General features: G+C 46.9%; 1 protein-coding gene across 10 annotated transcripts in view; it reads left to right on the top strand.

The window, feature by feature from the left end:
• Positions 1–2,257: 2,257 nt before the first annotated feature.
• The window catches only part of MTCL1 (microtubule crosslinking factor 1), a 99,977-nt gene continuing 86,382 nt past the window's right edge, over positions 2,258–15,852 (top strand). For 5 of the 10 annotated variants that reach the window (XM_052703723.1, XM_052703722.1, XM_052703729.1 and 2 more), the window contains exons 1-3: positions 2,259–2,611; positions 12,426–12,654; positions 14,539–14,693. In XM_052703723.1, coding sequence (XP_052559683.1) covers positions 12,453–12,654; positions 14,539–14,693 — 357 coding nt within the window. In that variant the 5' untranslated portion in view covers positions 2,259–2,611; positions 12,426–12,452. Of the gene's footprint in view, positions 2,612–12,425; positions 12,655–14,538; positions 14,694–15,852 lie in introns of all 10 variants that reach the window. The other 5 variants (XM_052703727.1, XM_052703724.1, XM_052703732.1 and 2 more) reach the window with 2 other exon arrangements.

Raw genomic sequence — 15,852 nt, 5'->3', positions numbered from 1 at the left:
AAAGCAAACAGGACTCTATCTGGCACTCAGGCGTCCCAGGTTACTTCCCCAGCTGATTCCAAGCCTTTCCCCACCTCCCTAATTCTTTCCCCTCCAGTGAAAATAATTCAGGCGCTGTCTCTCAGCCATTGTATGTGGAAAAGTGGCTTATCTCAAGCCATGCTTTTCCCTTTCATTTTCCTTTTGAACTGAAGTGTTACAGTAATGGAGCAACCAAGTCAAAACACAGTATCCGTAAATTATTACTGTGCAGTTCCCCTTTCATCACAAGGCTACAACACGTGACAGAGCTAAATGAGGAGGCTGGGGTGATGATCTGCTCCTACAAGTTGTAACATCCCAAGGGAGAGAGGCAGCACACAAGAGCAAAACTTTCTGATAGCTATCATCGAGGACAACATCCATAATTTTTAATATTGCCATAATTAATATTTCCACAGTAATATGTGTTAGGATGACATACAAATGTCATCTCTCCCCCTGGGAGTCTAGAGTCTAGACTCTTTAAGGTTGGAAAAGAATAGTAAGATCATCTAGCCCAACTGTTAGCCCATCACCATGCTCACTAACCGTGTCCCTTAGTACATCTATACATTTCTTGAACACCTCCAGGGATGGTGACACCACCACTAACTCCCTGAGCAGCCTATGCCACTGCCTCACCTCTCCTTCTGAGAAGAAATTTTTCCTCGTATCCAACCTGAACCTCCCCTGGTGCAACTTCAGGCCATTCCTTCTCATCCTATCGCTGTTACCTGGGAGAAGAAGCTGACCCCCACTATGCTACAATCTCCTTTCAGGTCATTGTAGAGAGCAATAAGGTCTCCCCTCCCCCTGGAGCTTCCTCTTCTCCAGACTGAACACTCCCAGCTCTCTCAGCCGCTCCCCATAAAACTCGTGCTCCAGACTCTTCTAAACTTCATTGCCCTTTTCTGGACACGCTCCAAAGCCTCGATATCTTTCTTGTTGCGAGGGGGCCCAAAACTGTACACAGCGCTCGAGGTGCGGCCTCGCCAGAGCTGAGTACAGAGGGAGTTCGCTGCCTTTTCTCCTCCATAGGGCATTCCGTGCACATTTTTAAGGGACTTTGCCCAAGGAAACGCTCCCGGTACCCCGCTGGCTGCAGACCAGCGATACCTGTTGCATCAGTAGTGCGCAGCAGCAGCGGTGCCGCTCTCCAGCGGGAGAAACCGGGAATTATCTCAGGAAACCCGCGTGGCTGGCCGCTCGGAGCACCGAGCACCCCCACCCTCGGAGTCCCCGGTGCCCGGACCCCGTTTGCCTGCGACGCCCGGCGCCATCCGGAAACACCGCCCCGGGCGGAGCGCTGCGCCCCGCGGGAGGGCAGCGGCGGGGGGCGGAGCGGGCGGGCGCTGCGCGCGGGCGGGGAGCGGCTCTGCCCGAGCGGCCGCGGCTCCGCGCGGCTATTTCAGGAGCTGGGCGGGGGCGGTAGCGCCAGGGCTGCGGGCTGCGCTTGGAGGAAAGGGGTTCGGGCGGCAGCGGGCTGAGCTGGAGAGGGAGAGAGGAGGAGGAGACGGCTATTGCTGAGGGATTTGGGTTCGTTTCATAGAAACAAATCAGTGCTCGGGAGAGAGAGGCGAAGAGGAGGAGGAGGAGAAAGGAGGAGGAGGTAGGGGGGGGGAGGGCAGGAAGAAGGGGATCGAGCGAGGAAAGTGTGAGGGCTGTGGCAGGGAGCAGCAGAAGTGATGAGAAAGCGAGCGGGGAGGCTGCAGGAGGCTGCCCGAGCCGCCGCCGCGCTGCGCAGCCCCCACCGCCGGCAGCCCCCATGGAGGCGCTGAACGGGGCCGGTGAGGCGCTGCGCCCGCCGCCCGCCCACCTCCACCCGCACGCCGAGAAGAAGCGGCCGCACCGCGCCCCGTCGCCCGCCAGACCCTTCCTCAAGGACCTGCACGCCCGCGCCGCCGCCAAGCCGCCGCCCGCGCCCCCCAAATCCCCCGCGCTGCCCGGCCGCCCCCCGCCGCAGCCGCCCTCGCCGCAGCCCGGTGCCCACCCGCCGCCCGCGGGGCTGCTCTCCGCGCCGGGCCGCTTTTCCCGGCGCCCCGCCGCCCCGGGGGCCAAGGCCGCTCCCGCCGCCGCTGCCGCCGCCGGCAGAGCGGGTGTCAAGGCCGCCCCCTGCGCCAAGCGGGCGTCCCGCGGGCCGGAGCCGGCTCCCTGCGGCCGCGGCGGGGGACGGCAGCCCGGCGGCGGCGAGGCGGCCCCGTCGCCCGGCAAGGGCAGGAAGGCGAAGCGGGGCGGCGCGGCGGGAGGAGGAGGAGGCCATGCGGCTGCGGCGGCGGCGCTGGCCCGCGTCGGGCACACGGACAGCAGCTCTGACCTCTCCGACTGCCCCTCCGAGCCGTTGTCCGACGAACAGCGCCAGGTCCCGGCTGCCAGCAGCGACGCTGAGTCCGGCACCGGCTCCAGCGACCGCGAGCCGCCCCGCTCCGTCCACGTCCCCGGACGCGGAGCACCGCTGCCGCTCCCCGGTCCTCGCGGGGAACTCACGGCCTCGGGCGCGGGGAGAGCGCCGAGCTGCGGGGAGCAGCGGGCAGCCCCAGAGGAGCTGCAACGGGAGGTGGAGGAGCTGCGCTCGGAGAACGAGTACCTCAAGGTGAGCGCGCTGCGGGGAGCGGTCTGGGGCGGGGGGCTGCGGCGCGGTGCAAAGGGCAGAGGAGGGCTGGGGGCGGTTTCGGGGCGCTCTGTAAAGGAGGTGGGGAAAGGCCGGTGCAACGCCGGTGCAACACGTACTGCGCCAGTGCTGTGCTGCTCGTTGCGATGGCTCGGCGCTACCCGGACTCCGTCAAACGCTCCGGTGGTCAGCGAACCCTGGCTTTCCAGGAACTGTTTTCCTCAATATCGCCCTTTAAAATACACTTGAGAAAGATGTTTCCTCCTTTGATGGGGAGAGGACTACAGCGCTCTGTGTGACTTAGTGCTGAAAGTCCGCCGGCTGCGCGCTGCTGCCGGGATAACGCCGGCAGAGCCGAGCGCCGAGGGTATGGGAGTGCGGCGGGCAGCCCCGGTCCCCGGCCGGGGCAGCCGAGCGCGGGCGTGCCCCGAGCGCGCTGCCCCGAGGGAGCCTTTCGCTTAGAACATGATCTTTTGGCACGGCAGGAGGCCGCGTCCATGAAGATCTATAAATAAATAAACTCGCATCATCCCGTAACCGCAACTACCCTACGGTGTGAGCCTGCTGCTGGTGGGCACGGCGTTGGCTCCACGAGTTCTGCTCAGATGAGGTGCAGCCACGGGAGGGAGAAGAAGGAGGGAGGTGGTGCGCACCGCTCTCGTTGAGGGCTTTGGGCCAAGGGACGATGCTCGGCGCAGCAGAAGGTGAACGGTGCGAGTGATGCTGCAGGGTTGGTCCCCGGGGCTGGCGATGCTTAGTGAGATGGAAAAAGGAGTGAGCAATGATGCAGCAAAATTTTCAGGTGGCACGAAGTTGTTTGTTTTTTTATTAAACCTGAAGTTCTGTCCAGTCTTTGCCAGAGTTGATGTAAACAGAGGCTTGGCCCTTGGGAATGACAGAAAAAATGAAGGCTGAGGTCATGGAATAAATCTCAATACTGAAAATACAAAGTGTTTGGAGAGAAGTAGGGTGTAGGTTTCAAATGCGTTGCAGTAGCTCAGGAGCGTTCTGAGAGCGGGAGCATGCAAATCTCTGGTCTGTGTGGAATTGTGGGCAGAATGGGTTTGGTTTCCTTGAGAACTGAATAAACAAAACCATGATAGGCATTATAATGTATAGATCCACAGCTGCTGTGTGGGTCTGTAGGTATGCCTGAAATACTGTGGGGCACCGTTGGTCATCTAGGAAAGGATAACACAGAGCTTAACTGATAAAATAACTGGGACATAGCAGAGCTTTCATAACACTCACTGGATGAAAAACACTGGTCTGTATCATGGAAGTGTGATAGCAGTCTGTAAAATGATGAGTTGCACAGAGAGCCTTCATCAGAGGCTCTTTTAATTGGCAGCTCAGAAACAAGAGGAGAAGGGATGAGATCTGGGCTGATAACAGGAACTGCTGTTAGGAGTAGGCAAATTGGTGCTGCTGGCAGAAGTCAAGGAGCCCAGAGCCCACGGGAGCCCAGGAAAGCAGTGGAACATCTCTTTGCTTTGTAGGATCTCCCTAAGTACTGCACTAAGGCTTTCACCCCTTGAGAAGAATGTGTCAGTCCACCTGTTTCTTGTAATTGTAAGAGAAGCCACTCTTACAATTTGTAAGACAATTTGTAACAGTTCAAAGGTGGGGAAGAAAAGGGATAGTCTAGTGACTGAGGGTTTGGCGGTGATAAAACTTAGATGTAGAACTTAATTTCATACTGTTTCAAGCTTCTGGCTCCATGTGGCTTCAGGTCTTTTCCCCTTGATGCCTTTATCATGTGCAGCAGGGACCCAACCCTGCTCAACCTCAGGCCACAAGTACTGTAGAGTCTGGTAAAATAACGCAGCCTGCTTTCTAGGGGATCTGTGTCCTAGCTGATTTCCAGTGGATGTTTGCTGTTTGGATATTAGGAAAAATGTCTTTTCAGAAGGAGAGGTGAGCAGTGGCACAGGCTGCTCAGGGGGGTGGTGGAGTCACCATCCCTGGAGATGTTCAAGAACCGTGTGGACGTAGCACTGAGGGACGTAGTTTGTGGGCATGGTGGTGTTGGGCTGATGGTTGGGCTAGGTGATCTTAGTGGTCTTTTCCAACCTTAATGATACTATGAAATGGTTGTGTGGTCCATCTCTTCTCATGGCTGCCTGGGCGTGTGAACTCTTGGAAGCGTTGCTCCTTTCTTGGGTCGTTTGGAAATGGCTCAGTGGCTCAGAAGTTACCAGGAGAATTCCCAAACTTTCCTTTCCCTTGCTAAGGAAGTCTATGAAAGCACTCCTCTAGTCTTCTGCAAATTAAAACCACAGCACTGCACAAGCTGTTGATTTGTGGGTTTGTTCCTTGTGTCTGTTACAAGGCAGCTCTCTCGCCTGGTAAAAGAGTGGGCTTTGTTTCTTGTCTAAGTGGAGGGGGTAACGGAATAATGGGGAAGCTGTCAGCCCAGGGGAGACAAATGATTAGATAAATCCCTGAAGAACATGTTAATTTCCTGAACGTGTCCATATGCCAAATTTTGTACTTTTCACTCCTCCTTTTCCTTCCCCACATCTGGAATGCAACAGTAAGTGCACATGATTTTAAAGCCTATTTCAGGGGAATTTATGTTTCACTTAGGAAAGACTCTCACTTATCTTTCTCATATCTGCAGCACGTTAAGAATGTAATGTGTGTATATAAGTGTGAATATACACAAAGATTTACTTAATGCTGAAATTTGGCACCTTGTGTGTTTCCAGACACTGTGTTTTTACTGGAGAAGAGGATCTGGCTCTAGAGGTAGAATCACAGAATATCCCGAATTGGAAAGGACCCATAGGGATCATGGAGTCCAACTCCTGACTCCACACAGCACCACCCAAAATTCAAACCCTGTATCTGAGAATAGTGTCCAGATAGTTCTTCTACTTGGGGCCCTGACAGCCGCTTCCATGTTCACCACCTACTGGTAAAGAACCTTTTTCTAACTGCCACCCTGACCCTCCCATCGTGGCTTCATGCCAGCTGGCTGCAAAGCAAGCACAGATTGGCTCAGGATTGCATTGTGAAGACTCTCTTCTAGTCTGTTAAATTTCATCTCAGATTTCAGTTTCATGGACTTCTTGCATAACCTTACTGCAGCTACCTGTGCAGGAAAGCTGTAACGTTACAGTAGTGTGTAAAAGGTGTCACTTATCTGCTGAGGCAAGAGTGAAGTTTTATTGTGGTGGCTGCCTCTGTGAAGCCTGAAGGTTGTTGGCAGATGCTAGGGAAAGTGCAGGCTTGATGACCACCAGGCAGTGCTGTCCGTAAGAGCAAACAGTGCCCTCACAAGGGGCTGTCCTTCAGCGCTGAGGGCTCAGCATTTGGAGAGCCATCCTGCTCTGTTTAAATCCTGGGGGATACAGATAGAGTTTCTGCATGTTGTCAGTCCCTGTGAAGGATCAGGGATCCTGAGGAAGAAGGACCGAGTTCTGGCAATTAAGAATGTTCTTGCTTCATCTTGGCAAAAGTTTGTTTCAGGCTGTTCTGATTAAATAAGCTTGCTAGCAGAAATGGCAATGATATTTTAGTCACGAAATATAAATTTGACATGTGCCTCTTCTCTGTTTATGCCCTTCATAGCCAGTATCTGAAAAAGTCTGCTCTATGAAGCACAGCACTCCTCACTGTCCTGAAAATGCCCCATGTCACTTTGCAGCACTGTTTGTGAGTGTGCTGGTACAAGTTCAACTTGCCCTGAGTGCTGCTGCAGTGTGCACCTACACAAAAATGTATTCTAAACTCTCTTTCATAGATATAATATGGTTTATCTTGGTTAGTCTTTATTCTTTCTACGTTCACTTTTATCTGTGACATGTAGTGGATATAAAGTGATTAAGTGGCCACTCCTGGCACCTTACTGTTCTCAGATACATCTCCAGGATGCTCATTTTTGTTTCAGTGCATAGTGTGTCATATGAGGCTATCCTACTTTTCCCAGCTCCGTTGAAACAGTAGATCCTCTCGAGGTGAACTTCACCTTCACCTGTGGATCTCAGGGATCTGTGCAGAGCAAAATAATGCAAAGCACTGGGACCAAATGTTTCACCTAGCGAGCATCGCAGGGGTTCCCAAAATGGGGGCTGCCCCCATCTGCGTGACAGAGGCAAACAGCGGAGGAGGTTCTGGGATGGGAACAGCAGTGGTGCCCAAACAGAGCAGGTCAGTGTGAGAGCCAACGTGGCCAGAGGCTCCAGGGCTTCCTGAACTTGTTTTGCAGGCTGCTGCTTTATTTGCAGCTAAAGCCTTTTAGAGCTTGTTTATCCCTGCTGCAGTTGGTGAAGCGCTAAGAGGAAGGTGCTTATTCCCTAGCAGTAACACCATCTCCTATGTAAAGATGGTTCAAAATGTTTAAAACATATAAACGAATATTACATAAAATCACAATGGATGAATCTTAGATTTCTCAAGGACTTTCTAGAACTCCTGGTTGTGCTGGTACCATAGCAATTGCCCACTGTAATTTCCATCTCTCCTCACTGTCATCTCATTAGACTTAGAGTTTATTAAAATAACCTCTTCTTTAAGAAGAGGTACTGGCATAAGCTGTAAGTGTGACTCCTAGCTAAATTGAAAAATAGGGTTTTTTTACATAGATAATTGAATTTCAAACTTCATTTGCTTTAAATACTGTACAGTGGGTTGGTTTTGCACGTTTCAATCTCTCCTTTTTGCAGATGTTACTTAGTTACTATGTGGCTTCTGGACACTGATACATTCCTGGTTTGCAGATGTTACCATCTGGACACTGATTTATTTTTACCCTACAGATTGTCCAAACTTTCAGTTTGATAGTATACAAAATTGCAGATGCATACTAAAGCACTCAGTACTTATATTTCTCTCATGCTATTTTCGGTGTGTGATTTCTCCCTGACAGTTGTTTCCAAGATTTCGTTTGCTTGGACTTAAGGTTGCATTCCAGTTTTAAATCTGTATTTGTGCTCTGAATTAAGAGCTTTTCCTCTTTCAGCCAGCAGCTCGGCTCATTGCAAGTGGGCCAGCGGGCTGACCTGAGCTCAGCAGCTGCTGAGGCCCCTATTCCATTTTAGTATGTAGCTCAGGGGTCTACTTTGCACTGTTTCCTCAAGGAAACCTAAGGTTTTGTTATTTCTTTGTCCACTGGCTTATCCATTACTCCTGTGCTTTCAGGTTGTCCAGAGGGCTTAGCAGCAATGAAGCATATCTGGAGCACCTCTGGTGCCATGGCTCTTTGCTTGTATAATTCCATATGTACTACATGGGCTGTGCAAGGGCATGGTTGGTGGGCATGGCTGGGAAATGTGCTTTCAGCCCTCATTGCGGATCTCAGCCAGTCTGGCTAGGTAGATGCAGGCAGTCAGTTGTGCAAGTATTTCTGTTTCTTTGAGGGAGAATGACTCAGCTGTGAGCATGGGTTACTCAGTGTAATAGCTGACTCTAATATCTTTATTTTTTTTTTTTTAAGAATCCCAAACAAAGCAGATTCCTGCAATTTACCCTTAATTATACTTCGTGAATTAAATCAATATTAAAAATGTATGACATCAATAAAGGTCTTAATGGAGCAATGGCTTCTCTTCTGACAGGCAAGCTTTCAGTTTGCATGGTACAGGTATGCAACAGCATCATCAGTGTTCATTTGGGCTATGTAATGTAAACTGCACCCACGCTTTCACCTTTTAGCTAATACACCTTGACTCAGTAGGTGGACATGACAATAGTGCATCCTCATTCTTTTTCTTCTGAAGTCTGGGGGAATCCCACAAGTAGAGTGGCTATGTACACATGTCCTTGTGCTGAAGAGCCACCCTGTGACCTCAGGTGGGTGTCCCCTTTTAGACTCCAGACAGCTGGCCTCTAAGAAGTCATTCATAGCAAGTAAGCAGCAACACTCAGGAGCTAGGAGCACAAACAACTTGGATTTCTACTGCAAATTTAGTTTGCTGCCAGCTGAAGTGTCTTTATTTCCCACATTTCCGTTCTCCCTTTCTTAAAACCAGCATGACATCTGGAAAGAAAAGCAGTTGAGCTTTTTCTTAAACGATGTGTTTTCTTGTGGGACTCTTTGCTTGCTGCTGTTCTTTCTGAAGTCTATAACTTTATTACCATATAATTAAAGGGGATCAAGAGGAGGTTCTCATTCCCTATGGGAGCATACAGAGAAGTGAAGCTTCTACCTGGTCTTAACCTTGGAACTTCAATTACAGGTTTGGGATCTTGGAGCAGGTCCTCCCTGTTTAAGGCAGGGAGCAGGCTCCCCACTTGTTAGATGCACAAAGACTGATGCTGGCTTCCTTATTTGTTTATTTTAATTAGTCTTAAGTGCTTATTCTGGTCTCTCTTTTCAGTTCTACAAAATTAAAGTCCACAGTATGAAACTCAACGCCTCTTGAGAGAAAGCTTTAGTTCTCACTCACAATAATAACAGTAATAACAGTATATTTGAATGAAGTCAGGAATTGGAATTATCAGGAGCTTTGGCCAAACTTCTAGTCAGCCTCACATTTGTGTCAATGGAATGTGTCAATGGAATTCCCACCTAGATGTCTGCTAGGGACAGGGAAAAGGCTTCTTGCTCTTGCTGGCTCTTGGAGGATTGCATTACCATGTCTGATGTCTCCAGCATAGAATCATTAAGGTTGGAAAAGACCAGCAAGGCCATCTAGTCCAACTGTAAACCCATCACCACCATGCCCTCTAACCCCTACCATGTTAATCTGGGCCTGCAGCATCACTCCACACCAACAGTGTGGACAAATGAACTTTGCTTCCTCTCTTTTCTGTGCACGCATTGCTTCAGAGCAGGACTGGAAGCTGTCCTGGTTTCATAGGTACAGTTGTTACAGCTATGACTTAGCAGGTGCTGACACGAGGTTTCGATGCCTGAGTTCAGTGCTGTGGGTTTTGTTGTCATATTCTGAGAACAAGCTCATGTCTGTTCTGCAGCTAGTAAAAGTCTACCCCAGGATCCATATTTCTGTGCTGTCATACAATATCTGAAGGACATGCAGTTGCTCTGCATTTCAAAGAATGATTATTTCCAATACTTCAAGAGATATATTTGGACTTGCTCCCATACCTGTATGTTTAATATGCAAAAACAGGACTTCATCTTGCTTCCCCAAGAGGCCCAGTCTATTCCATGAGTTTTCCTCCCCTGGCTGGCAGTGCCCTCAGGTACTGGCCCTGGGAAGTGCAGCAGGAGTGGCTGTTGGCTGCAGCCTGCACAGCCAGTTTTCTGCTCCCTACACAGACTCATTTTTTCCCTCCTTGAATTTGAATGTGTGTTGCTGCATTTTAAAACTCCTCCAAGGGTTTCTACATTGCTGAATATGAAGGTTAGAACATGTTCTGATTTCTATATAAAAGTTTTGGGAATGGAAAAAAAAAAAAAAAGCTTGCAACTTTTTAGAGAATTTTTTGAGGCAGAAGGACACTGAATTAATGCACAGGGTGACCTGAAGGCAGGGAGAGCTCCTGTGCCCACACAGAGGGTTTGTGACTCGCCAGTTTCAATGGGATGCTGATTGCAGGGGTTGGCTTGTTTGAAATGATGATGGTTTCTGTTTCCAAATTTGGTGTTAATAAATACTTTGAGAGTACAAACATAGTGGATTACTTGTTGTTAGAAATGGACCAGATTTATTAATTCCAGAAACTGGTACATAGACAAGAAATAACTTTAAGAGATAGGTAATAAAATTACAGTTTGCAGGCCACTTGATACACTAAAACCATTGCTTCGTTCTTGAAGTATAAATGTAGGATTATAAACTAGATCCCATGGATTTAGTGGTAACAGATATTTTCCTTCATTACAGAATTGCGTTGAAAAAAAAAAAATCTCAATTTGCAACCAAATTATTTATCTAACATTAGAGTTCTGAAGATGATTTTAGAAGTTAATTGAGCTTAAATCTGGTTGCACTTGATTCATTTCCTGAGTCTGCAGACAGCCTTAAGCAACAACTCTGGACCTATTCATGCCAGAGGGCTGTATTGGCTCTGACAGCTGCAGACTGCACTCTTGGCACCATCTCCTAAGCCAAAACACCTGGCTAATATACTGCTAACACAAAAATGCACTCCTTTTCTTATGTTCAACAGTTACTGTTATTCTCTAACCAATTTCTAAAACCTTGGCATTTTCTTCTGCATCTCCATCTGTATTGAGTACCACGTGGTATTGTAGGGCTTCCGAATACGTCACTGCTGCAGAGCTCACTTCTGTTGCTGTGCTTTTACTCTGCAGTCCGGGTATGGCTCCAGCTTGATGAAGCTCATTTGAGAGTCACCCAAAGGCTCCTCCACCTGCACAAATGCCTTTCTCCTGCTGCTGCCCCAGGCAGGTCACAGGCAGGGTTGGGTGTTCCTTAGCTTTAACTCTGCAGAAATCTGAATATGCTGAGAATTTATAGGAATATGGTGGGATTGGGAGAAAAGCTGTCTGAGCTTTTATGGAGAATTGTGTGGAGACCTTGGAGGGCCATGCTCGTGGGAGCAGAGCCTTGCTGCTGAGCTTGGAGTAGGCATTTCAGAAACAACAAGCTTTGGGCTTTCCCGAAATGTGATTTATGCTGGTTCAGCTAATTTGAGTTAAAAGATCATTGTGAAATACTCGAGTTTTTGTATGCGGCTGGGATTTTTGTGGGAGTAGCGCTCCAATTTCAACATAACTATGCTAATAAGGATACAGAAGCTGGACGTGTCTTCTTTTGGTCTACTGGTAAAGGTCAAGTGGAGTGAGATGAATGAGAAATAAGCTCGGGTGGTCCTGGTGTTTCAGGTGCCAGTTAGAAGTCTGAACTGAAATAGCAGTTCTGCCAGCTCAGGTGCAATTTTTGCTTGAAACTTATTCAAGTTACGTTTTTTGCAGAAAATGTGGTTTTTATAATATCAAATGCAACATAAAGAAAACAATTTTAAAATTGGTACTTCATTTCATAAGTCCTTCTCCTTGCTCTTTATTTTTTTTTCAAAATTAGTTCAAAGCTAGTAGAGATTTCCTCCCACACAGTAGCTGAATGGTTCGTACCCCTGAGCTTGGAAGACCTTTGTAAGAGTTTTAGCCCAGAATCTTCAGCCTTGCAGAGATTAAACAAATGAGAATGATAGAGCTTATCCTATTCAGCCACAAATCTTTAAATCTGACTTGAGAGAGCATGAGCTTCTCATGGAACAGCATGGAACTGGGGCAACTCGAGATGCCTAGAAAGGGCTGACCAGGCCATATTCCCATGGCCTCAGTTTTATTTTCTGGTCCTGTTACGCACACAACCAAAAACCACTCTCTCTTGCACCCCACTATCTGTCACTGAACATGCCCATGGTGCTAGGCTCAGGTAGGAAAGCATCATCATACAGAGTTGTTTTACACTTAGCATAAGGTAGGGGATAATCTTGTTTTTAGGAGTCACAGATTGTTAAAAATACACTTCACACAGAGAGGCTGAGGTTCTTTATTAGATAGATAGATTTACTCTAATCTAAAGTCGAGGCCTTGGTTCATGTAGTAGCAAAGTATCGCATGTTTGTTATTTTAATTAGAGATAGTAAAACAAAGGTGTTACCAGTTTCAGGAGACAGGTAAGCATCTGGTCTGGCTTTAATTATTAAAGCAATTGCAAGAAAAGTAACAAGTATTCATTAGTTCAGCCTAATTATTCAATGTCGGGATGAAACTTCAGATCCTATGAGTTCTGAAGCTTCTCACTGCAATCTGTATCACCTTATTAGTGGTATCCTAGTGACCGCATTTCCTATTTGCTCCCACGGGTGAGATCTAGAGGTATGATGGAGCACTGTTTTGCTTTTTTCCCAGGATGAGCTGGATGAACTGCGGGCTGAAATGGAAGAAATGCGCGACAGTTATTTGGAGGAAGATGTTTACCAGCTGCAGGAGCTCCGGCGAGAGCTGGACCGGGCAAACAAGAATTGCCGCATTCTGCAATATCGTCTCAGGAAAGCAGAACAGAAAAGCCTGAAAGTTGCACAAACAGGCCATGTGGATGGAGAGCTCATTAGGAGCTTGGAACAAGATTTAAAGGTAGGTGAGAGATTTGTATTCACAGCAAAAAGGAGCAAAACGGGGTTTGGCTCCCTGTAAAGGAAGTGAGGGTGACACATGAAACAGGCAGAAGTTCTCAAAATGTCAGCACCAATTTTCTTCTTCTACAGTGGAAAACAAATGTTCATCTTCTCATCATAAGAAGATGCGTTAGCAAGTAAAAAACATGTGCTTAGCCTCAAATGAAAGAAAGGCTGTCGAAATTATATTGCTGCACTTGAAAGATTTAGAGGGTTCTGTTTCACTGGCTTTACTCAAAACCTTAGATTTCCAAAACTATATAAACAAACCCTGATATGCTTCTCCCAATTCATACTGTTTCCTTCCTTTCACTTCTTGCTTAAGTCAATAACTGGGGAAAAAAAAAGTCACCATTTCATTTCTTCTTGCCTAACAAGCTATTCTCATACAGGAACAGACTGTTACAATGTCTTAGAGGAACAGACAGAGAATAGAAATGTTATTCCCATATAAACAAATTCCTGTTTAAAAAAAAAAAAAAAAAAAAAAAAAGTAGAAATAGTGTTCATACTAAAACAATTTTCACATTTTTCAGAAATGTTTCCATCGTGGCTAAGCTTTGTATAAGCATGATGCTTATCTAGCTTTGCTTGTTATCTTTCCAACTATCGCCATCATGTAGCTGTTTTGAAAATGGTTAATGGCTGGAAGTAGTAAGCATTTGGTGCTTGAAAATGCAAAACATAAAACCTTCTGAAGTTGGATTTGTTGGTTCCCAGCAGTAGAAATCTGAGTGATGTATCAAGTGATCAAATCTTTCAAAATGTCAGACTCAATTCTCTCTTTTATGGCAGGAACCAAATGATAACCGTATCATAATAGAAGTGACAGATTATTCAGCAAAAATCTTGGCCATGGGTATCCAATGTCTTGGCTTGCCTAGGCCACACTGAGTTTCCATGGAAACTACAATCAATACTGAGAGCACAGTAACACTATTAGAGCAAATTCTCAGCTACACAACACTGTTTTAACTGTTTACAGAACTGTTTAGCCAGCATATCAAAATCCATAAACTTATTTGCCGTAGCTTGAGTTGGCACTGCACTGCACCCTCCCCATGCCTTGGTTTCAGCCCAGATGAGGTTAGTAGTGCACTGATGTTTTGTCGTTGCTGAGCGAAAGTTGTGCACCTGGGGCCAGGATGGGTCACAGGTTGGACATGTCTGATCTTGTCCATAGATCCAAATGAAAGAGATCATCATAGAATTATAGAATGGTTCAAGTTGGATGGAACCCCAAGGATCAAGTTCCAACCCTGATAATGAGTTTCTTAATTTGCTTGCTTTGCTTTTGCTGAATTTTTGTAATTCAGTAATTCATCATTTTGCGATGAATCAATGTTCTGAATTGTTTGGTAATAAATATTCTTTCATGTTAGTCTGGACTCATAAAACCTAAGCTAGAATATATTTCTGATTTCTTATCACTCCTGCCAAGGTATGATTGCTGCTAGAGAAGTTAATCTGGGTAGATGAGACTGTTGCATGGATGTGGCTTTGATGGATGACCTGTCAACTATAAAGCACTCTATCTTTCATTTTATCCGTGTGATATGTTGGGACTTTGATGTGTAGCCTTCATATCTGCTTGTTTCCTCCTGCTGTCCATGACACTGCCTTATCATAATGTAGAGAGGATGGATAATCAAATGTGTGTTCATCTTGGATTAGAAATGAATATTCATTTTGGTATTCAGAAGTCTTGGAGCCTTTAATCGGCAGTCTCGTAATTGAATTGAAAATCTGTTGGCTGTCTTTTGGATCCTTTCTTCTGCAGGAAACATTCTATAAGTGTTGTTCCTCGTGGATCCTCTTCACGTGTTTGTGTTTTTCTGACCAGGTAGCCAAAGATGTTTCTGTCAGACTGCACCATGAGCTGGAGAGTGTGGAGGAGAAACGTGTTAAAGCAGAAGATGAGAATGAAGCCCTGCGGCAGCAGATCATTGAGGTGGAGGTATCCAAGCAGACACTGCAAAATGAGCTGGACAAGCTAAAAGAGGTAAGCGATAATCGGGAAAATTGTACAGAAGAGTGTTGGTAGCTAAGATGGAAAATTTGGAACACAGGACTAATTCTTGTGTGACATGCATGCAGATATTGCTTGTGCAACTGTCTAAAAGGTCTCATTCCTTTTGTTGTGCATCTCAGGTGTGTTGGTAATTTACCAACGGCAGAGGGGTAGGTGAGTGGTGTTGTGTGCCTTGTCCTGGGCTCCTCACAGGGCTTCTGTCTCATTTTAAAACCAGCTCCTGTCAGCCTCTTCCTATTGGAGCAAAGCTGCCTTTGATTTGCAGCCAGCTATCTGACTCCCCTTTACCCAGACTGGGACTTCCACCTATTTTAGAGTCAAATTAAGTGTGCGTGACTCATCCCTGAGAGGTTAACTTGGATAGGCAAGCTGCTGCCTTGGCTGCTGCTCTTCAGTGGTGACAGTGGGAGCCACCAGCATGAATTAGGCAGCAGGAATGTGGTCTGTAATATATAAATAACATTGCACTTCAAGCACAGAAACACTGTTGAGAAGAGGGATCATCTCAATTGGAGCTGACATGTAGTCGTACTGGGTGAAGTGATGATCCTTGGAGCAAGCGAGCTAGGAGCAGGAGACAGTAAAGGAGAGCCAAATACTAAATATGTCCATATCCCGGCCTGTAGCAGTATTCCTGTTCTCTTGTTTGTACAGCAGATTGGCAGCTCTCAGCCACTGCTCAGTTCTAAACCAGATTGAGATAGAACATTCAAACTTAATGAGGTAAGGCATTTATCCTCTGAGCCCTGGTCAGATTTAGAGAGCTGGTGCAATTATGTGTTATTTTAATCTTTCAAACAATGTTTGCAAGTCAACTGGCATAAGGCCCATTTCAGTTTCCTAAGAATAAACTCCATATTATTTCTCTGTGTGTTTTGAGTTCCGAGGATGAAGCAATCCAGAATAAGAGTTTTGAAGCATTTTGTATGTAATGGAGCAGATTATCAGCAGTTGTAAACATCAGCATTGCTATGATAGCATCCTCTAAGGAGGATACAAAAGGAAAGACTGAATGATATTTTATCTTTTCTTCTTTCTCAAGGTTGTTTGTGAACGCTGTGCTTAATGGACATGATAGCATGTTACAGGGTACTCAGTGTATATTTCACACAGAAATGCCATGTCACCA

Source organism: Tympanuchus pallidicinctus, unplaced genomic scaffold (assembly GCF_026119805.1).
Source record: "Tympanuchus pallidicinctus isolate F22 unplaced genomic scaffold, pur_lepc_1.0 scaffold5, whole genome shotgun sequence".
Classification (NCBI taxonomy): Eukaryota; Metazoa; Chordata; class Aves; order Galliformes; family Phasianidae; genus Tympanuchus; species Tympanuchus pallidicinctus.
This window is presented reverse-complemented; position numbering and strand designations above follow the sequence as displayed.